The 23,453-nt window shown below is 43.4% G+C and overlaps 1 protein-coding gene across 2 annotated transcripts in view; it reads right to left on the bottom strand.

Annotated features, from left to right (window-relative positions):
- LOC140734642 (A disintegrin and metalloproteinase with thrombospondin motifs 20-like) overlaps positions 1-23,453 on the bottom strand; it is a 536,409-nt gene that overhangs the window by 206,226 nt on the left and 306,730 nt on the right. For both annotated transcript variants that reach the window (XM_073058884.1, XM_073058885.1), the window contains 6 exons: positions 12,620-12,830; positions 10,512-10,676; positions 5,897-6,061; positions 4,401-4,520; positions 4,079-4,186; positions 10-174 (listed from right to left, as the gene is read on the bottom strand). In XM_073058884.1, coding sequence (XP_072914985.1) covers positions 10-174; positions 4,079-4,186; positions 4,401-4,520; positions 5,897-6,061; positions 10,512-10,676; positions 12,620-12,830 — 934 coding nt within the window. The remainder of the gene's footprint in view (positions 1-9; positions 175-4,078; positions 4,187-4,400; positions 4,521-5,896; positions 6,062-10,511; positions 10,677-12,619; positions 12,831-23,453) is intronic.

The following is a 23,453-nucleotide window of genomic DNA, read 5'->3' as shown; positions in this document are numbered from 1 at the left end:
AGTACTTACGGGTGACCATTCGCCAGCATGCCACTTCCCGCAGGGACTGTAGCACATCACTGCTTCAGGGGGGCGAGGTAAGTGAGCGCAGAACATTTCGTCAGCCACGCCGCCCTGCGCATCCCGGCAGCTGACATAGCGGGCACGCGTTCCTTCACCACAGCTCACCGAGCACTGCAATGAAAAGACGTCAAGGGTCAAACACTGCAGAGCATTTCACCCTCCGAGCTTGCCACAATAGCAAACGTTGGGGAAAACAACAAAATCTCTGTCGTGGAAACTTACATAGATTCTTGGCAGGACTTTGGACCAGAGTGACAGTGTTAGGTTAAATAGGGTACAGTGGGAGGGGTAAAACTTTTTTGTGAGAGTGTGGCGATAATCTTCTAAAAAAATTCTCTCACATGAATTTTAAGCAGAGATTATCATTGATTCATTAACTTAAACAATAATCATGGATGTTTTATGGAAAATGTTTAACCCTTTTGCTTATTTACAGGTATTCATTGTTTTATTATTAATAGAAGTATAACAGAGACAGACTGAAACCAATGAAGCATTTTAGAAAACCTGATCAAGAATTATTAATATTAATCTTTTAAAAAGACAATTGAAAAATAAATATTCACGTAGTCCATATACTACATACAGTATTTACTGTTATTATCACTGAATGTCCAGTGTTCACTCACAGAAGGAAAATCATGAACAGAGCAAAACCAATGCCAACTGGCCCAACTGTTCACTATCCAAACACTGCAGTGTACACCAGGACTGCGAGGATTTAAAAACGTACCACCCACTGTCACACGTTCTCACAACCATCTAGCCGGTGTGGAGCATTTCCTGTGAAAACAACTCACCGTTCTTGGGTTACAAAAACTCATTCGCGGCTTCACTTGGCAGTAAAGATAATCATTGTGCATCTTTTTATTATGGGGGGAGCTTAAAGATTGAGGGAAATCAATCCATGCCACATACCAACAAAAATATTTTGGATGCCATATTGGGAAAGGATTACCACAGGTTTACTACTCTAGGTTAGGACTTTATTCCTTGGAGTGTGGGAAAATGAGGGGAGATCTTATAGAGATATACAAAGTTATGTTAGTTATAGACAGGGTGAATGCAAGCAGGCTTTTCCCCCTCAGGATGGCTGGGGCTACAAGTAGAGGTCATAGGTTTAGGGCGAATGGTGAAATAGTTAACAGGGAGTCTGAGGAAGGGGGGAACTTCTTCACTTCAAGGGAGATGTGAGTGTGGAATGAGCTGCCAGTGGTGGATGCCAATTCCATTGCACAGAAGGGGAATTTGGATAAGTACAGGGATGAGAAGGATATGGAGAGCTATGGACTAGGTGCATGTAGATTGGACTAGATAGAAGGCTGGGCTGACACAGATTAGATGACAAAGGCCCTGTTCGTGTGTTGTAGTCAATGACTCAGTGACTATGTTAAATCATACCTTTATGTTCTCACAAAATGTCATGGAAAGGGTCCTAGCAACACCTGTAAACTTCTCAGCAAACTCGTACATTTCACTGACTGTATAATATATCAGCTCAATGTTTGCAGGAGGTTCCTGCTGCAGGGCTCTAATGAAATACAACACTAACAGGACGAGAAGATACAAATCACTTTGTTTCGTAGCCCATCAGTAGTACTGCCGATGTTTTGGCTATCAGTAGTTGATGGCCGGATCACTGCTGGAGGGGCAGGACATGCTGGAAAGCTGTCAACAGCAGCAGTGGCTGATTGCAGAGTAAGATGAATTAATTGCCCGTTCTGTACATCTCTGCGCAGGGGACTACAACAGCTTCCCACTGTTAAATGCTAAAATATGTGCACATATGACAAACCAATCTTAATGCTGCCGATAACCTTGATTGTCACTAGTAATGCTTACACCGTGCTACTAAGCTCTTTATTCAAGATCGTCTACTGTCATTCTTCAGTACACAAGTGCAAAGGAAAACAAGATGAAGTATTAAAAAAATGCAATAAGCAGAAATAACACAATTAAAACATAACATATAAATACAGAAGATTAGCTTATATACATTTCCTGATTGTATACACACCAAGTGAAGCTAGTCACAGGAGTTTCTGTATATACGGTGACTCTGACAGGAAATGATAAAGGAGTGGTGGTGGCATTGTGGTGAGGTGGATTAGTGAGCGGAGGTGTTGATCAGCTTGATGACTTGGGGGAAATAACTGTATCTGAGTCTGCAAGAACTGGCATGGATGCTGTGTAGCCTCTTCCCTGATGGGAGAGGGACAGAGGGTAAGTGGTGTGGATTGGATCCTTCATGACCTTCCCGACCTTCTTCCAGCACTTTTCTGTATGTATGTCCTTGGTGGTGGGCCAGCTGGTGTCAGTGGTGCACGGGTCAGTTTTGCCTACCCTCTGAAGGGCCCTCCAGTCTGCCACAGTGCAGTTTCCATAGCACAAGTAGACGCAACATGTTAGGATGCTCTCAATTGTGCGTCTGTAAAAGGTCGTGAGTATTGATGTGCATCGTACAGCTCTCTTCAGGCTCCTCAGAAAAGAGAGGCATTGATGGGCTTGATTGACTGTGGGAGCGGTACTGTGGGACCACGAGACCTTGTGCAAGCGGTGCACTCCCAGGAGGTTGAAACTGCTCACAATTTCCAGTGAATCGGTTCCATCAGCCTGACCCCACCTATGCTGACATAAAACACATAACAAAGAACAGCACAGCCCTTCAGCCCACAACACTGTGCCAAACTAAATACATTAATCATCTATTTCCCAACTAATCTAATCCCTTGTGCCTACACAATGTCCACATCCTTCCATTTCCTGCCCATTCATCTAAGTGCCCCTTGAACGTTCCTATCATATCTGCCTCCAGCACCAGACCAGTTAGTGCATTCCAGGCACCCACAATGCTCAGAATAAATGACTCCCACCACCCAGGTTATGCCCTCTTCTCATTACTACAGGAAAACACGCACTCAATGTTTTAGAAACAGCTTCTTCCCCTCCACCATCAGATTTCGGAGCAGTCCATAAACTCGTGAACACTACTTCATGATTCTCCTTTCAGCTATTTATTTGTTTGTTTGTTTGTTTGTTTGACTGTCTGTCTATGTGTGTATTTATTTGTTTGTTTATTTGACTGTCTGTCTATGTGTTTGTTTGTTTGTTTGACTGTCTGTCTATGTGTTTGTTTGTTTGTTTGTTTGACTGTCTGTCTATGTGTGTATTTATTTGTTTGTTTGTTTGACTGTCTGTCTATGTGTTTATTTATTTGTTTGTTTGACTGTCTGTCTGTGTGTGTATTTATTTGTTTGTTTGACTGTCTGTCTATGTGTGTATTTATTTGTTTGCTTGTTTGTTTGACTGTCTGTCTATGTGTGTATTTGTTTGTTTGTTTGTTTGACTGTCTGTCTATGTGTGTATTTATTTATTTGTTTCTTTGTTTGACTGTCTGTCTATGTGTTTATTTATTTGTTTGTTTGACTGTCTGTCTATGTGTGTATTTGTTTGTTTGTTTGACTGTCTGTCTGTGTGTGTATTTATTTGTTTGTTTGTTTGTTTGTTTGACTGTCTATGTGTGTATTTGTTTGTTTGTTTGTTTGACTGTCTGTCTATGTGTGTATTTATTTATTTGTTTATTTGTTTGTTTGACTGTCTGTCTGTGTGTGTATTTGTTTGTTTGTTTGTTTGTTTGACTGTCTGTCTGTGTGTGTATTTGTTTATTTATCTTACACCGTACCGCTGTCACAAAGCTACAGATTTCACCATGTATGTCAGTGACAATGAACCTGGGTCTGCTTCTGGGTCTGAGTAGAGTTGACAGGCAGCTGAGAGAGGGACTAAGCAGCAGGCACGCATGCATATACACAGTCGTCTAACCCCAAGACAGACAGGCTTCTTCAGACTCCAGCCTCCAGTCGACTCAGATGCACAGGTATTGCTCTTTCAGCTACCTCAGCAGGCTCAGAGATTCCGAATGCGTGTTCAGTTCACCAGCCTTTTCCCTCAGGTGGATTTCTTTATTCCTGAACTGTGATAGAGGCCATTTGTTTTTGAGAATATGGTCACTTACTTGGGTCCAGGATCCGAATCTCCACTGGGCCATTGCCTCCTTCTGAGTGGCTGGACTCGGACTTGAGACCATCTGAGGAGGTTCTAAACAGGGGGGCATCTCACAATCCTGCAGAGGAAAGAAAATTTGTTAAAAACAACTAGTGGTTCAGTCTGAAGAGGACATAAATCAAACACTTTGAGTCCTACAACAGGGGCTTAAGATCTGATGAAGGGAATGGGGTTAATCTGTAAATTCAGTCCTTCAGCTGAAAATTTAGCCTTGGTGTTTAAAACCGCAATATATTGTACCACAGCCATGGGCCGCAGAAGCTTCTTTTTACCTGGTTATCTGTTGGGCGGCTTGCGGCGTTGCACTCCCTGTCATCGATAATTGCACCAAACGTTCCAGCCACACACCTCACAGCTCGCAACCGATATCCATGGCCACAGGTGACAGCACACTGAGGGGAGTAGTCAGGAGGGATTACTCATTATGTGAAGCCATTTCATCAAAACTGAAATGCTGGATACATGCCATAAGTCCTTTCATACATGGAATCACATGAGAACACCCCTACCAGGCCAGTGGCAATTATCACTTTCCCTGGACCATTCAGGTTGGTACATCATGAGCAGTGCCCGGCTACTGAATTACCACCCCTTTGTCACCCGGTGCCTTCCTCAGTCCCATCTCTCTACAATCCATGCTTGGAGAAGATGGTTTCATGACACACTGGCAACAGGGTCATTACTCAGCTCATTAAAAATATTAGATAAATTTGAGGCCTTCCAATGTGAACAACTGTTTCTGGTAATCCCACACAAGACGGGACATAAAAACCCACAGCAGGTCAGGCAGCATCTGTGCTCAGAGAAACAGTTAATGTTTCAGGGAACAATCCTCCATCGGGGCTATAAAGGAGAGGACATCATCTCCTACATTCTGTTCCCGCCTCCCTCTCTAACTAACTGAGTCAATGATCTCTGAAAATTAATGCCTCCCAACCTTCTCTGCAATTTAAACCTGACTTTTTCTGTTTTTCAGTTCAGTCTAAACCTGAAATATGAACCGACTCTCTTTCTCTCTCCACAGATGCTGCCTGACCTGCTGAGTATTTTCAGGATTTTCACTTGTTATTTCAGATTTCCAGCCCTTTTTTGTTGTTGCCTGATGAGATGCAGAACTTAAAAATAAACTCTGTGCCTGCTCTCTCATTTTTCTCCTAACTGTACCACACTTTCTCTCAAAGCCCCAAGCTTCCTGCCCAAGCCAGTGGCTCTACTTCATTAGAAGCTTGAGGAGACTTAATATGTAATCAAACATTTGTGCAAGTTTCTCCAGATGCACCGCGGTGAGCATTCTGACTGGTTGCTTTATGGTCTGGCATGCAACCTCCAATGCACAGGATTATAAGAGGCTGCAGAGAGCTCAGCCAGTTCTATCATGGGCAAAACCATCTCTGCTGTCAAGGACACCTTGAAGAGGCAGTGCCTCATGAAGGTGGGATCCTCCCTTCTAAACCTTCACCATTCAGGACATGCCCTCTTCATATTACTGCCATCAGAGAGGAGGCACAGGAGTCTGAAGAGCCACTCTCGACCGCTTCTTCCCCTCTGCCACCAGATTTCTGAATGGTCCAAGAACCCATGAACACTACTGTACCTCATTATTCATCTTTTGCACTACTTAAGCACTTCGGTAAAATGATAATTTTCTGCCTTGCAGTGTACTGCTGCCGCAAATCCACAAATGTTGTGATGTACAGTGTGGTTTATTATAACATACAATGCCAGGTAATGTCATTCCAATTAAGTGAAAGCAAATATCCGTTCTTACCTGCCCCCAGGCTCCGACCTGCCACGAGGCACACTCCTGGAGCTCACAGTTGTCCGTGCTCTCTGGCTTTGTACTTGGATTGCAAAACTCATCCTGCAGCTGTTCGTTATTCAGCAGACAGGAAACTTGCCGATGCCTTGTGCCCTTCCCACATGTGACAAGACACTGCAAATGACATGTGTGGTCATTTAGTTAGGAAGGAAACTTCAAGCCAAATGGGAAATGCAATTGGCCCGGTAACGTAGCGGTTAGCACGATCGCTTTACAGTGCCAGTGATCGGAGTTCAGTTCCCACCTCTGTCTGTAAGGAGTTCGTACACTCTTCCTGTGACTGTGTAGGTTTCCTCTGGGTGTTCCTGTTTCCCCCCATCTTCCAAAGACACATGGGTCAGTAAGGGTTAATAAGTTGAGGGCACGTGATATTGGTGCCGGAAGCGTGGCAGCACTTGCCGGCTGCCCCCAGCACATCCTCAGACTGCACTGGTGTCTGATTCATGACGCATTTCACTGTGTGTTTCAATGTATCTGTGACAAATAAAGCTAACCTTTAACCTTTAAATTGATGTTATTTTCCTATTAGGATAGAGAAATGAACCAGTATGTGGTATAAAGTGTTCTTTGCATCCTTAGACCAGTCTGGCTGCAAAGGAAGTTTATTCGATGATTACAGTATCACATTATTTCAATATGACAGTGTTATAGGGTCATACAACACTACAGCACGGAAACAGGTCCTTTTACCATGCCGGCCTGCTTTTATGACTAGTTCCACCTACCTGCACCTGGACCATAGCTTTTCATACCTCTCTCATCCATGAATCTGTCCAGACTTATCTTAAATGTTAATATTGAATTCATATCCACCATTTCTGCTGGGAACTCATTCCACACTTGCAACACCACAAGTGAAGTTGTTCCCCCTCAGATTCCCTTAAATATTTCAACTTTCACCCTTAACCTAGTTCTAGTCTCACCTACTCAGGTAAAAACCTGTATGCATTCACCCCTCAGCTCCACCATTCACACTATTTACAGTTAATAGTTTTTGATTATAACAGTATCCTCTCAATTCAGAATGCACTCAACCCTCCTTTGCTCCCAGCAGTCCCAGGAATCCCCCATTGCAGCTGTGGATACACCTCCAGACACACTCTAGCACTGGCTGCAAGTCTTGAAGTACCACCCTCTCTGGATTTCCCACCTTCTTTCTGAATTTCATTCCCAGAGAAAACAGTACTTGATTATCCACCTTACTGAGCTCCAGAATGAGTTTACATAACCCACACGGTTGGTCAGACTGTCAGAATCTCAAGATTTCAGTTCACCATTTTAAAATTGGCTTGCCATCCTTTGGGTATTGACTGTCATCGACTGCTCTTAGTTTAAAACCAAGGGAGTTACTGCTGCTACATTTTGCCACAGACCAGAAGGTGCTGGGTGACCTGTAGGTCTCTGTTGATTTAGGTGCTGGAATGGGCTTTAGGATCCATTGCCTGTAGAAGAGTGGAAGCCAAGTCTGATTTAGCTCAGCTCCAGTAAACGCTGGATGCTCCCTGCTCAAGGTCATGGGTCAGACAAGAGTGTAAACGTGCAAGAAAGGAAGGAGGGTTTAGAATTCGCATTGAATGGTGTACAATATGGGGACTAAGCTTTGGGAAGCGTAACCAACGATGTGGAGGACATTGCCCTCTTTGCATTATTACCATCAAGGATGAGGTAGAGGATCATTAAGATCCACAATCAACATTTTCAGAACAGCTTATTCCCTTCATCATCAGATTTCTGAACAGTCCATGAACCCATGAACGTTAACTCAATATTTGTCTTTTGCACAGTTTATTTATTTTATTTGTCATTGCAACTTATAGCAATCTTTGTACATCTTGCACTGTACTGCTGCCACAAACAACAAACTTCACAGCATACAGTATGCCAGTGATAATAAATCTGATTCGGATTGAACATTGCAAGAAGCGTGCACCTCAGTTATGTGGAGAGATTAATCACATCACAGAGTCAGAGGGAGATACTGCACAGAAACAGGCCCTTTGACCCACTCAGCCGGCACTGACCATTAACCACTGTTTACTCCAACCCTCATCCAATCCCATTTTATCCTCCCCACATTCCAATCAACACCTCCCCCACGCTGACCTCTCACCTATACACTACAGGCAATTTACAACAGCTAATTCACCTTCTAACCTGCGCAGCTTTGGGATGTTGGGAGGGAGCTGGAGTACCTAGAGCATCTTGTGGGGCCACAGGAGAACACACACACACACACACACTCCACACAGACACTAACACAGGACAGACTTGAACCAGGGTCATGGTGCAGTGAGTCATGGTGCTGGAAATTCTACCCTTGGAGAAGGGAAGGCATAAGAGGAGAGCTAAAGAAACAAACTATGGGAGGAACTCCGGTGAATCAATATGAGCATAGCTGCTGTCATGCTTTCATCATGATTGCATCAATATGGTGGGCCCAGGATAGATCCTCTGAGGTGTTGATGTAAATATTCAGTGGATTTTCACTAATTTGTCATAGAGCAGGTTCAGTAATTTTGTAGTTTTTTTTCACCTGCAGTCCATGTCATACCACACATAAGTCGAAATGTCTCATAGATTGCTCTTATCAATCTAGTTTGAGCTAGCTTTCAGGATGAGACAACCATAGAATCATAGAACACCACAAAACAGAAACAGGCCCTTTGGCCCATCTAGTCTATGCCGAACTAATATTCTGCCTAGTCCCACTGACATGCACCTGGACCGCAGGCCTCCACACCCCTTCCATCTACGTACCTATCCACGTATCTCTTACATATTGAAATCTCCCACTCTTCCGTTGGCAGCTCACTCTGTGCTCACACTGCATTCTGAGTCTTCAAGTCTGTGGTGAACTAGATATACCTGTCTGATTGCTCCTGTGGCTCCTTCCACAGACCCCTGTATAAAGGCGACTGTGGTCTGCTGCTCTCCCTCATTTTCCCAGGATGTAGTGTTGTTCTTCCAGTCAATAAAAGCCGATATCTCACTTCCTAAGTCTCAGCGTGAGTTATTGATGGTGCATCAAAGTCCAAGCAAGATCCTTGAAAATTTTCTCTGTACACTTTCAATCTTATTGATACCTTTCCTCATGACAGGTGACCAGAACAGCAGATAATATCCAAATTAGGCCTCATCGACATCTTACATACCTTCAACATAACCTCCTAATTCCTGTACTCAGTACTTTGATTTATGAAGACCAATGTGCCAAAAGCTCGCTTTACAACCATACCGACCAGTAACCTCACTTTCAAGGAATTATGGATCTGTATTCCCAGATCCGTCTGTTCTATTAAACTCCTCAGACCCTGATGCTCACTGTATAAGTTCTACCCTGGTTTGTCTTCCCAAAGTGCAACACCTCAAGCTTATCTGCATTAAATTTTGAATTTTTTGAGGATGTGACTAAACACATTGATGAAGGAAGAGCAGTAGATGTAGTGTGTATGTAATGTTCTGGTCGCCTCACTACAGGAAGGATGTGGAAGCCATAGAAAGGGTGCAGAGGAGATTTACAAGGATGTTGCCTGGATTGGGGAGCATGCCTTATGAGACTAGGTTGAGTGAACTTGGCCTTTTCTCCTTGGAGCAACGGAGGATGAGAGGTGACCTGATAGAGATGTATAAGATGATGACAGGCATTGATCGTGTGCATAGTCAGAGGCTTTTTCCCAGAGCTGAAAAGGTTGCCACAAGAGGACATAGGTTTAAGGTGCTGGGGAGTAGGTACAGAGGAGATGTCAGGAGTAGGTTTTTTACTCAGAGAGTGGTGAGTGCATGGTATAGGCTGCCGGCAACGGTGGTGGAGGCGGATACGATAGGGTCTTTTAAGAGACTCCTGGATAGGTACATGGAGCTTAGTAAAATAGAGGGCTTTAGGTAAGCCTAGTAATTTCTAAGGTAGGGATGTGTTCGGCACAACTTTGTGGGCCAAAGGGCCTGTATTGTGCTGTAGGTTTTCTATGTTTCTAAATTCTATCTGCCATTTTTCCAGCTGGTCTAGATCCACTGCAGGCTTTGACAGTCTCCCTCACCGCCTGCTATGCCGCTAGTCTTCGTGACTTCCTTGTTCTTTGCTCTTTCTTTGTCATCTCTCTTTGGTTCATACTGATGGTAGAGTGAGCTTGTTATTGTCATGAACACCAAATTAAACTTGTAAACACAGGGTTTACACCTCAGTCTTGACTTCCAAAGAACATTCTAGGCAATATTATCTCCAGATCTAAAACTAGTCATTAACTTAAGCATTACTTTCTGAAAATCCATTAGTTCCTTTTAGTCTCCCCTCCTGATTCTGCAGCATAATACAGCCTAGGGACACACCAACAGCAAGCTCTGAGATCGCAGTCAATTCTACTTCTCATTCAGTAAGTACATGAGATCACCCCATTTATCTCTATCAGATATAGTGCCCAGTGATCCAACACACAAGCTTTCCCATCCCGTTAAAAGCAGATGCCATGCATAATGTCTCACATATCTCAGAATTAGTTGAGGCATTGTGCTCGTGTTTGTGAGGCAAACTTTGCACAATGGTTTTAATTCCTTCAAGTTCACTTACCTCACTCCACTGGCTGGCTGTCCATTCAGGGCAGGGGAATTCACTACATCGCTGAGATGTAACACTCTGATGCTCGCTGCACTCTCGGTCTACAAGGCGTCTCCCGAGGTTGTTCATGCAGTAGGCCTCCCGTGTCCTTACTCCCCCACCACAGCTCTTGGAACACTGAGGAGAACAGAGGACGGGATGTTGAGATGGTGTGAGCAGGACCACATAACTGCGATCTAAATATGAGCCAGAATTTCAACGTCCTGGAGTTTGAAGTGAATGGGTCAGAGGTGGCAGGACCACAATATATGCTCACAATTAAATATGAGAAAGCCTGAAAGCTATAGAACATAGAACATAGAACATACACTAGCACAGCACAGTACAGGCCCTTTGGCCCACAGCGTTGTGCCGACCCTTAAATCCTGCCTTTCATATAACACCCCACCTTAAATTCCTCCATATACCTATACCATATACCTATATGTTTTGTTGCTCTTTTCATCCCCAGAGCAACATTTAATGTCATAGTTTCATAGAACCAGCACAACAGTACAGAACCAGCACCTTTGGCCCATCTAGTCTATGCTGAACTACAGTTCTGCCTAGTCCCATGGACCTGCACCTGAACCATAGCCTTCCATACCCCTCCCATCCATGTACCTATCCAAATTTCTTTTAAGTGTTGAAATCAAACCCGCATCCACCACTTCCACTGGCAGCTCGTTCCACACTTGCACCACAATCTGAGTGAGGAAGCTCCCCCCAAGGTTAGCCTTAAATATTTCACTTTTCACCTTTAACCTATGACATCTAGTTCGCCTCACCCAACCTCAATGGAAAAGGCTTTTTGCATTTAACTTTCATAATTTTGTGTACCTCAATCAAATCTCACCTCATCCTCTATTGCTTCAGGAAATAAGTCCTAACACACTCCATAGTCCTAAAAATTTAATTTTATAAAGGTGACCCACATTGTCCTAGATGTTTTCAGCTCATACAGTTTTTCAATAAATGGTTACTTAAACTTCTACATTATTCTCAATTGTACATTCAGTACATCCCAGTATTTATTTTTGCAGTTTTTTTAACACAAGTGAATGGAGTTCATGATCTGGTTTACTGCATTCAACTGTTCTATGGGAAAAGTCTTCAGCAAGAAGATTCTATGCTTTGCGTCCTCACTGTTGATGTTTGCTGGGGATATCTGCAAACAGACAAACACCAGAAAATGGCTGACAGGAGGAATTTTCACCATAATTGCTTTGAACAGATTGGGTTTAAGAGCCACAAGGTAATGTTGCAGCTTTATAAAACTCTGGTTAGACCACGCATGGAATATTGTGTTCAGTTCTGGTGTACATGAAACATTTAGAGCGGGTGCGGAGAATACGCTTCATTATCTCTTGCTTTCCACAGGTGCTACCTGACTAGCATTTCTAGCACTGTTTGTTTCCTTATTATTGTCGCATTTCTCCTTTTGAACCCCACGTTCTTGACAATGACTTTCTAATTAATATTCTGTCATACTGGTATTAAAATAATTGGAAAAAGGCATAATTCAGAGTTCGGAGGCCACGCCATTGGCTCGTCTGGGGGTCATACTGAAGATCAAAACCCGAAGGTCGATTGGAAGTCCAGAAGTTGAAGCTCAACAGAGAAGTGAGGAGAATGAAGAGTGGAGGCCCTGGCCCTGAGACCTACCTGGGCTTAGAGAAAGAGAGGGAGGGAGGGGGGGGGGGGGGAGAGAGAGAGAGAGAGAGAGAGAGAGAGAGAGAGAGAGAGAGAGAGAGAGAGAGAGAGAGAGTGTGTGTGAGCTTGCTTTGCAGTTGTTGCTTTGTTGCTTGTTGAATACTGCGTTGTTCTCAGAAGCCTCCTGGGACTGCTAAGTTGGCGCCAGAATGTGTAGTAGCACTTGCAGGCTGCCCCTGGCAAATCTATAAGTTGTGTTGTTTGTTAAAACAAACGATGCATTTCACTGTGTGTTTTAATGTACTTGTAATAAATATGAATCTGAACCTGCATATGAAAATATTCTGTCTAAGCGTTACTATAAGCATCGGCACAACACTGACGACACAATCTGGGCTTGGTCGACAACGCGACTCACTGAAGTTTACCTGTGACCAGGACGTATAATGCCAGCTGGTCCTGAGGCAGTCACCATGGCAGGCTTCTCGGTTGGGAGGCTTCGGTTGATCGGCACAATATCTATCATCCATGGACTCGCTTAGTCCTTTCCCGTGGATGTACCTCATGCAGTGAATATCCTGTGTTCTATGCCCTGGTCCGCACTGTGCCGTACATTCACTCTTACCTAATACTTGCCACCTGGAAACACAGAGAAATACTCATAGGTCAAAGCCAACTGCGTTCAATTTTCATGAGCATGTTACATTGATTGGAATGGCTAATAAGGACATGGTCTATGCTTTCTCCACTTCGGTAAATTAGTAAATTGTTTATTGTTGTCTCATGTACTGAGGTACAGTATGAAGCTTTGTTTTGTATGCCATCCATATAGATTGCTGTATCACCGCGAAAGACGAGGGAAACACAATCATACAATGCAGAATATATTGTTACAGGTACAATGTGCAGTGCAGGTGGACAAATAAGATGTAAGGGCCATGATGTGGTAGACTAGTTCAAAGTTCACGTAAATTCATTATCAAAGTACATATATGTCACCATATACAACCCAGAGATTCACTTCCTTGTGGCCATACTCAATAAATCCATAATGGAATAATAATATAATCAATGAAAGATCACACCAACTTTGGCATTCAACCAGTGTGCAAATACTAAAAGAAAAAAATAATAATAAATAAGCAATAAGTATTGAGAACATGAGATGAAGAGTTATTGAAGGTGAGTCTAGTTTGTGGGAACATTTCAACGATGGGGGCAAGTGATAAGTGAGTGAAATTATCCCTTTTGGTTCAAGAGCCTGATAGGCAAGGAGTAATAACTGTTCTTGAATCTGGTGGTGTGAGTCTTGAGGCTCCTGTACCTTCTTCCAGGAGGCAGCAACAAGATGAGAGAATGTGCTGTGTTGTAGGTGCCCTGATGGTGACCTAACTATTGGGGAAGCTACACACACAAAATGCTGGTGGAACGCAGTAGGCCAGGCAGCATCTATAGGGAGAAGCACCGTCAACGTTTCGGGCCGAGACCCTTCGTCAGGAGTATTGGGGAAGCTGATTTTGCCTTCTGTTCAACATGTATAGAAAATCAATTGGAGAGATCAGTGCTCCTGAGTGAAACCTGAAAATGAATCAGGCCAGAGGTTGTAAGGGGTAGGAGTTAGGTGGCTGGGTAACCTTCCTGCCCAACAATTTCCAACCTCTGCCTGCTTGTGTTTGCCACTGGAGATGGCTTACAGGCTGATGTGGTACGTAAGCCCGAAACAGCTCAGCTTCAATGCACCAGCCTCACGTTGCCATTCCCTAGACTAGATACACCACCATTTAAACCTGGGCCTGCCACTGGCTGTGAGCCTGTTGGCTTGAGGTTCCAGTTGAGTGGGGCTGAGGGTGCGATGAATGGCTGATTTATTATACCTCTCAATGCTGTTCTTCTCCTTCTCCCCTAACCTTTGACACCCTTACTACTCATACCCAACAGCTTGGCCTCTACAGCCTTCTCATCTCTGTTCTAAAGGGACATCCTTCTATTCTGAGGCTGTGCCCTCTGGTTCTAGATTTTCCCACTATTGGAAACATCTCCAACATGTCCAGTCTATATAGGCCTTTCAATATTTGATAGGTTGCAATGTGATTTCTCTCTCATTCTTCTAAACTCCAGCAAGTACAGGGACAGAGCCATCAAATGCTCCTCATATAGTGAGGTCATGGAACCTATACAGATTCAAGAGGAGGAGATTGAAGAAGAGAATTTATCTACTCTGATTTTCTTGCTATCTCGAGGCAAATCAGAGTAGATAAATGCCCAAGACCTGACAGGGTATTCCCTCGGACCTTGAAGGAGACTAGTGTTGAAATTGCAGGGGCCCTGGCAGATATATTTAAAATGTCGGTATCTACGAGTGAGGTGCCAGAGGGTTGGAAGATAGCTCATGTTGTTCCGTTGTTTATAAAAGGCTCTAAAAGTAATCCAGGAAATTATAGGCTGGTAGGTTTGATGTCAGTACTAGGTAAAATATTGGAAGGAGTACTAAGAGATAGTATCTACAGGTATTTAGATAGATTTATTAGAGAGAGTCAACATGGCTTTGTGCGTGGTAGGTCATGTTTAACAAATCTACTAGAGTTTTTCGAGGAGGTTACCAGGAAAGTGGATGAAGGGAAGGCAGTGGATGTTGTCTACATGGACTTCAGTAAGGCCTTTGACAAGGTCCCACATGGGAGGTTAGTTAGGAAGATTCATTTGCTAGGAATACATGGTGAGGTAGTAAATTGGATTTGACATTGGCTCAATGGGAGAAGTCAGAGAGTGGTAGTACAGGATTGATTCTCTGAGTGGAGGCCTGTGACTAGTGGTGTGCCATAGGGATCAGTGCTGTTATTTGTCATCTATATCAATGATCTGGATGATAATGTGGTAAATTGGATCAGCAAATTTGCTGATGGTACAAAGATTGGAGGTGTAGTGGACAGTGAGGAAGATTTTCAAAGCTTGCAGAGAGATTTGGACCAGCTTGAAAAATGGGCTGAAAAATGGCAGATGGAGTTTAATACAGAGAAGTGTGAGGTATTGCACTTTGGAAGGAAAAACCAAGGTAGAACTCACAAGGTAAATGGTAGGGCACTGAGGAGAGATCTGGGAATACAGATACAAATTTCCTAAAAGTGGCGTCACAAGTAGATAGGGTAGTAAAGAGAGCTTTTGGTACATTGGTTTTTATAAATCAAAATATTGAGTATAAGAGTTGGAATGTTATGGTGAGCTTGTATAAGGCATTGGTGAGGCTGAATTTGGAGTATTGTGTGCAGTTTTGGTCACCAAATTACAGGAAGGATATTAATAAGGTTGTAAGAGTGCAGAGAAGGTTTACAAAGATGTTGCTGGGACTTGAGAAACTGAGTTACAGAGAAAGGTTAAATAGGTTAGGACTTTATTCCCTGGAGCATAGAAGAATGAGGGGAGATTTGATAGAGGTATATAAAATTATGATGGGTATAGATAGAGTGAATGGAAGCAGGCTTTTTCCACTCAGGCTAGGGGAGAGAAAAACCAGAGGACATGCATTAAGAGTGAAGGGGGAAAAGTTTAAAGGGAACATTAGGAGGGGCTTCTTCACACGTAGAGGTGGGTATGTTGAATGAGCTGCCAGATGAAGCTGTAAATGCGGGCTCACTTTTAACATTTCAGACAAACTTGGACAGGTACATGGATGAGAGGGGTATGGAGGGATATGGTCCAGGTGCAGGTCAGTGGGACTGGGCAGAAAAATGGTTCAGCACAGCCAAGAAGGGCCAAAAGGTCTGTTTCTGTGCTGTAATGTTCTATGTTTCTATGGGTCTACATGTTGACCCTTTCATTCCTGGGATCATTTGTGTGAACCTCTTCTGGACTCTCTTCACTTCCAGCACACTCTTTCTTAGATAAATGTCCCAAGGTATTGTTAAATGGTGAACGTAGATAGAAAAGCAGGAGTCCAAGGGCAATAGTAGTTGGAGACCCGAAAGCGAGGGAGATAGACAGATGTTTCTGTAAGCTTTGACGTGTATACAGATAGAGTGTTAACTCCCTGGTATTGGGATCAATAATATCACTGAACAGATGCAGGACATTAATAAAGGAGCAGCATAATATTGATTCCAGGAATGAAAGGGTTACCATATGAGGAATGTCTGGCATTTCTTGGGCTGTATTCCCTAGAGTTCAGGAGAATGAGGGGGGATCCCATAGAAACATTCCGAATGTTAAAAGGCCTGAACAGATTAGATATGGCAAAATTATTTCCCATGGTAGGGGAGTCTAGGACAAGAGGGCATGACTTCAGGATTGAAGGACATCCATTTAGAACAGAGGTGCAAAGAAATTACTTTAGTCAGAGTGTGGTAAATCTGTGGAACTTGTTGCCAGGAGTGGCTGTGGAGGCCAAGTCATTTGGTGCATTTAAGACAGAGATAGATAGGTTCTTGATTAGCCAGGGCATCAAAGGGTATGGGGAGAAGGCAGGGGAGTGGGGATGACTGGAAGAATTGGATCAGTCCATGATTGAATGGCAGAGCAGCCTTGATGGGCCAAATGGTCTACTTCTGCTCCTATATCTTATGGTCTTATAACAGACAGAGGTCATGGTCTACATTGGTACTAACTGCATTACAGTAAGATGGTGGCACGTTGAGTCGCACTAGCCCCTCTGGGTTCAAACAAAGATATAATTGTTCGTGCTTTGTGATTTTTGTGTGATTGCTGAATAAGGAGTACATCAAGTACCGAAGGTCTACCCCACAGGTGGAGCTGGACTTGTGCATTGCGTTGCCGATGTTACAGCTGCCCAAGGAGGGTGGTGGGTGGAGGCAGCTTGCAGTCCAACAAGCAGTGGAAATGATTGGCTTGGACATTTTTCTTGTGATCAGAAAGCCCTGTTGGACATTGGTAAGGTGGAATACTGTGAGTCTATTTCACTGGTTCAACAATGGGAGGAGCCGCCTGGCCTCAGTTGTTATGCTACCAGGCCCTCATGCCATGGGGTCGCCTATTGTAGCTGCGCAGAGAAGGAGATGACAGAGCCGATATGTGAGAGAGCTGGAGCTCATGCTGGGTTGGCGGGCTAGCCTCTCCCATCAGTGCTGCCCTCTAGTGCTCACTTGGTGGAAAATGAGTTGCACTGTGTTCATCCAAGGCTGCACTAGCGTGTGATTGAGGGCTGCTGTGGGCTGGCTCCAGGACAACATCCCATGCACCATCGATCTACAGGCCATGACACACAGGATCTTGGCTACATTTTGTCTGACTGCATGTTTTTCTTCTATTGTAACTATATATGTATTATGTGCTGCGTACGACTATTGGTACTGTGATTTGCACCTTAGCCCTGGAGCAATGCTGTTTCATTTGGAGTTATCCATGTATATAGTCGAATGACAATTACACTTGAATTTGAACTTGAAGGGAACAAAAGGGCATGTCATCCTGCAATGTAAATTTAAGGAGCTGGCTTGTGAATTAAAGTATAGAGAAGGCTTTACATTTCTGGATTCTGGGAAAGGCGGGATCTGTACCATCTGGTTCTAAACTGGAACAGGTCCAAAATCCTTGTGCTGAGTTCTGTTAGTGCTGTTGTGGAGGATTAAACTAATTGGACAGACAGAGGAATGGGACACAGAGTAATTGTATGGTGGGGAGGTAGGGGGTTTTGGGAGACGCAGTCAGATATAGGAGCTAAATCAGTCAGACAGTAGGCAGAGACATGTACCTGATTAAGGCACAGAGGTGGAACTCAAGGCAAAATTGCATCTATTTTAATGCAAGGCATCTGTCTGTATAGCAGATGAACAGAGAGGGTGATGAGTACATTGGAATATAATGTTGCAATCAGGGATGTGGGTGAAGGAAGGGCAGTACAGAAAATACCACACTACAGGGTGTTGAAACAACAGTAGTGACAGTGAGGTGGGGGCGGGGTTCAGGACGAATGTAAAATGGGAGATGGCAATGCAATATTCATTAAGGAGTCTACAATGTGATAATGAGGGTGGATATCCTTGAAGCTCTTCAATTAAGTGTTGTATTCGGTCAGCACATGGGCTTTTGCTGAGTCTATATGGGGAGAACGTAAAAATAAGAAAGGTGCAATAACTCTGATGGGATTATACTACAGACCCCCTCCCTCAGTAGCTACCATGACATGAAGAAATGGATATGCAAGCAAGTTAGGGAAGAGTGTTAAAATAACAGGGTTCTCAACTTCTGCAGAGACTGTGGCCACTTTGTGAAAGAGGGTGAGATGGGGGAGAATTTGTTAAGAGCATTCAGGAAGGTTTTTAAAATCTATATCTAGATAGTGCAAAGAGATGAGGGGCCATGCTGGACATGGTGCTGGGTAATGAGACAGACAGGTGACTGACCTTTCGGTGGGAGAACAGTTAGGGAACAGTGACCACAACTCCTAGTCTTAAGATAGCTATAAGGATAAGTATGGACTTTGTGGGAGAGTATTAAATTGGAGCAGGGCAAATTATTAGACAGGAACTAGGGAGAGTTAATTGGGAACAGTTTTTGTGGGCAAGTCCACATCCGACATGCGGAGAGTATTTAAAAAGCAACTGAACAAAGTACATGACAGGTATCTTCCATTAAGAAAGAAGGAGAAGGGTGGTGAGGAAAGGGAACCCACATCAAGAGATACGGGGAATTTAGACAAGAAAAGAAAGGAAGTGCGTGTAAGGCGTAAGAGGCTAAAATCAAACCGGGCCTTTGAAGATTATAAGGGAGACAGGAAGGGCCATGAAAAGTCCTTGGCAAGAAAAACAGAAGGGAATCCCAAGGCATTCTATACATACATCAAGAGTGAGAGGATACCTGGAGAGCAGGTGGGACCATTCTGGATGAAGGGGCAAAGGATGTGGAGCATAAGGACATCTTTATGAAGCATCCTAATATGCTAAGGTATTTTGAGATAAAGAAGGAGATAATGTTGGGTATCTTACAGACCATTAAGATGGATAAGTCCCCAGAGCCTAATGGGAAATATCTCAGGTTACTGAGAGAAGCAACAGTTGAGATTGCCGGGTCCTTGACCATGTCCTTCACGTCCACTTTCACTGCAGGCGAGGTAATGGAGCTTTGGCAAGTAGCAAAAGTTGTTCCTTTGTTCAAGTAGGGAAATAGGGATATTCCTTGAAACTATAGACTGCTGAGTCTCACACCAATGGTAGAAAAGTTACTGCAGAGAATATTCAGGTACAGAATTGATGCACACTTGGGAAAAAGACATGGCCTAATTAGCATCAGTCAGCTTTTCATAGACAGGGCAAGTCATGAAGGTGATTGATGAAGGCTGAGCTGTTGACGTTGTCGACATGGATTTTCGTAAGCTATTTGACAAGGTCCCTCATGGGAGGACCATCTAGAAGGTTGAGATGCATGGGATCAATGGTGAAATGGCTGTTTGGATTCAGAATAGGCTTGCTCATAGAAGACAGATGGCAGTGATCAACAAGACAGGTCATTTATATACTGTACATTGTATATATTGACCTGAATGAATACACATATGCATTGGTTAGTAAATTTGCAAACATTACAAAGATTGGTGGTAATGCACACAAAATGCTGGAGCAACTCAGCAAGCCAGGCAGCATCTATACAAAAAAGTACAGTTGATATTTCAGACCGAGACCCTTTGGCAGGACTGCTGAAGGGTCTCGGCCCAAAACATCAGCTATACCTTTTTTTCCATAGATGCTGCCTGGCCTGTTGAATTCTTCCAGCGTTTTGTGTCTGTTGCTTGGGTTTCCAGCATCTGCAGATTCTCTCTCGTTTGTGCAAACATTAGTGATGTTGTACGTAACATAGAAGATTGTCAAACAAAATATTAGATCACTTGCAGGTATGGACAGAAAGATGGCAGATGGGGTTTAACATGACCAACTGTGAAGCACTGCACTGTTGGAGATTAAATGTAAAGAAACAGTACACTGTTAATGGCAAGATCCTTAGCAATGTTGATGTGCAGTGGGATTTTGGGTCCAAGTCTATAGATCCCTGAAAGTGACCATAGAGGTTGATAGGTGGCAAAAAAAGGCACATGAGGTGCTTGCCTTTATGAGCTGAGGAACTGGGTTCAAGTGTCTGGAAGTTATGTTGCAGCTTTATGAAACTTTAACTGGGCTGCATCTGTTGTGGTACATTCAGTTCTGGTCGCCCCTTTGTAGGAAGTATGCAGAGACTTTGGATAGGGTGCAGAAGATGTCTACCATGGTGCTGCCTAGATTAGAAAATGTGCTTTGAAGAGAGTTTGGACAAACCTGGGTTGTTTTCTCTGGAGTAGCAAAGGCTTGACAGAGGTTTGCATGTTTATTAGAGGCATAGGTAGACAGCCAGGACTCAAATGTCTAATACCAAAAGGTATGCATTTAAAGTGGGAGGGGTAAGTTCAAAGGACATGTGTGGAGCCAGTTTTTTTTAATAGAGAGTGGTGAGTGCCTAGAATGCATTGCCTGGGATGGTGATGGAGGCAAATAGGACAGAGAAGCTCCAGGATAGGCTCATCAAAATGCAGAGGACGGAAGGATATAGGCATTGTATGGGCTGAAGGGATTAGTTTAGTTGGGCATTGATCACGAATTTTGTTAGTTCTTTAATTCTAGCTAGGTCTTTAATTCTTGAAACAGAGGAGAATGAGGGACAACCTAAAGGAAGTATTTAAAATTATTAAAGGCATAGAAAATATGTGCATAACAGACGTAGGGTAGGAGAATCCAAATTATGGATCTAGAATGAGAGGGGAGTAATTTAAAAGGGACCTGAGGGGTAACTTTTTCACTCAGAGGGTGGTGAGTATTTGGAACAATCTGTCAGAGGAAGTGGTTGAGGCAGGTACAACAGTATCACTTAAGAAGCACTTGAATAGGTACCTGGGTGGGTGGCACTCGGAGAGAAATGGGCTGAACACAGGAAACTGGAACTAGCTGGGTGGGCACCATGGTTGGCATGGTATGGTTGAGCTAAAGGCCTGTGCTGGTGCTGTATTGCTTTATGACTCTGGGAATCTAAATGAAGTCACTGTAGGATTGTTGACAAAAATCGACATGAGTATAATTACTTCCAACATACACTTTATTCTCTCGTAAACAAATGGCAATGTCATATAAATATGAGAAAAACCCTGCCCCCGAAACATAATAATGTACAACGTAACATACACAGCGAACTTAACAGTCTGGGTGAATTCTGCCTAATGAAATTAAGGAATCCCTACATCATATTCATAAAATGGAGCAATCACCTTGTAGGTGTGTGGTGGGGGTGGGTGGGTGGTGGGATACAGGTCTCCTGACAATCAACAAGGGGACCAGATATGGAGACAAGCCAAAGGGAGGTTATAGTGGGAAGGGAATTCCTCGATCTTGGATGGGCATGCCTTAGTGTGAAAAGCTTAGTTTTGGATAGGGATGAGGATGAACCAGAACTTCTGAAGTGGGGGAAAGCTGACCTCAGATCCATTTGGCAGGATCTGGCAAATGTGGATTTGGAAGCAGTGATCTCCAAGTAGGTCTGTCTCTTATGAATGATAATCATTTGTAGGTGAAATAGAGGGAGTTCAGGATCGACACGCTCTTTGAAAGCAAAGTGTAAAGGGCAGCAAATTCATGACATCTTACATGTCAGGGGATATCAAGGGATGGATAGTTAAACAGTAGAAGTGTAACTAAAAAGGGACAGATTTCCAGGGACTTGTTATGAGTGGGGGTGGGGGGGGGGATGAAAAATATAAAGGGAGGCAAATAATGGGTATGATATACTGTATCCTGGCAAACAGGTTTGAGGAAGATCATGAAGCATTTTGTATATATTGGCATAATCAAAGACCCCACCTACCCCCAACATTCTCTTTTCTCCCCTCTCCCATCAGGCAGAAGTTGTAAAAGCCTACAAGCATGTACCACCAGGCTCAGAACAGCTTCTATCCCACTGTTATTAGACTCTTGAATGGACCTTGTATGATAAGATGGACCCTTGGCCTCACAATCTACCACATTATGATTTTGCACTTTATCGTTGTTCCTGCTTTTCACTGTATCTTGGTCCATGTGACAAAAATAACCCAATACCAATATCAATATTAGGAGGAAGAGGGTTTCCAGGGAAAGAATAGAGCCCATTGCAAACTAAAGGGGCATCTGTGTGTGGACCCAGAGAACTTTTAAGAATCATAGATTCATACAGCACAGAAACAGTTCATTTGGCCCATCTTGTCGATGCTGGACTGGTCATCTGCCAGTCTTATCTATATGCACCCAGACCATTGCCCTACATACCCTTCTTATACATGTACCTATCTAAACTTCTCTTCAATGTTATAATTGAACTTGCATCTGCCACTTCTGCTGTCATCTCATTCTACACTCACACTACCCCCTTAAATATTTCACTTTTCATTGCAAATGTATCACCTCTGGTTATAGTGAACAACCCCAAAGGGAAAAGGGACTTCAAGAGTTCAGCCTATCTAACTCCTTGCAATTTTGTATATCTCTATAAAATTTAGATAGGCACATGGATGAAAGGAAAATGGAGTGCTGTGTGGGAAGGAAAGATTATTTTGAAATTACAAGCTAGGCACCACATCATAGGCTGAAGGGCCTGTACTGTGCTGTACTCTTCTACATTCTTTGTTCTCATTCTCCTACATTCCAGGGAATAAAGTCCTATCCTATTCACATTTCCCTATAACACAGTTATTAAAGGAATATTTTTCATCTGTCTTCACTGAGGGAAAAAAAACATTATAGTTGAAGAATTTAGGGAAAGGTCAGCACAGAATTGCATGTAGCTGGAACAAGCTACCGGGGCTGCTACTGCAGGCAGATACAATAGAAGCATTTAAGAAGCAGTTTAGATAAGAGAATGAATGTGCAGAGAATGGAGGGATATGGAACATGTGCAGGCAGAAATGAGTTGGTCTCATTAGCTTAATTAGTTCAGACCAACATTGTGAGCGGAAGGCCCTGTTCCTGTGCTGTCCCCCTTTATGCTCTATTTTGTGTAGAGCTGGAGAAGATGCGAGAGCTTTATAATTAATATTTCTCATCGGCTTTCTACAGTTTCTTAGCAGTGGAGAAAATAATCAATGCTAAAGAAATGACAGAAGTAAGTAGTGATGACTTGGACCACATACAAATAGCTTGAAGGAAGTACTGGAGGCCTTAAAGGACACTAAGATGGATAATTCCCCAGGGCCTGACCAAATGCATTCTCAGAACTTGTGGCAAGCTCAATAATAAACTGAAGAGGCCCTTGCAGAGATCTTTC

This window comes from Hemitrygon akajei, chromosome 10 (genome assembly GCF_048418815.1).
Source record: "Hemitrygon akajei chromosome 10, sHemAka1.3, whole genome shotgun sequence".
Taxonomy (NCBI): domain Eukaryota; kingdom Metazoa; phylum Chordata; class Chondrichthyes; order Myliobatiformes; family Dasyatidae; genus Hemitrygon; species Hemitrygon akajei.
Note: the sequence above shows the minus strand (reverse complement) of the source record. Positions and strands in the feature narration are given on the sequence as shown.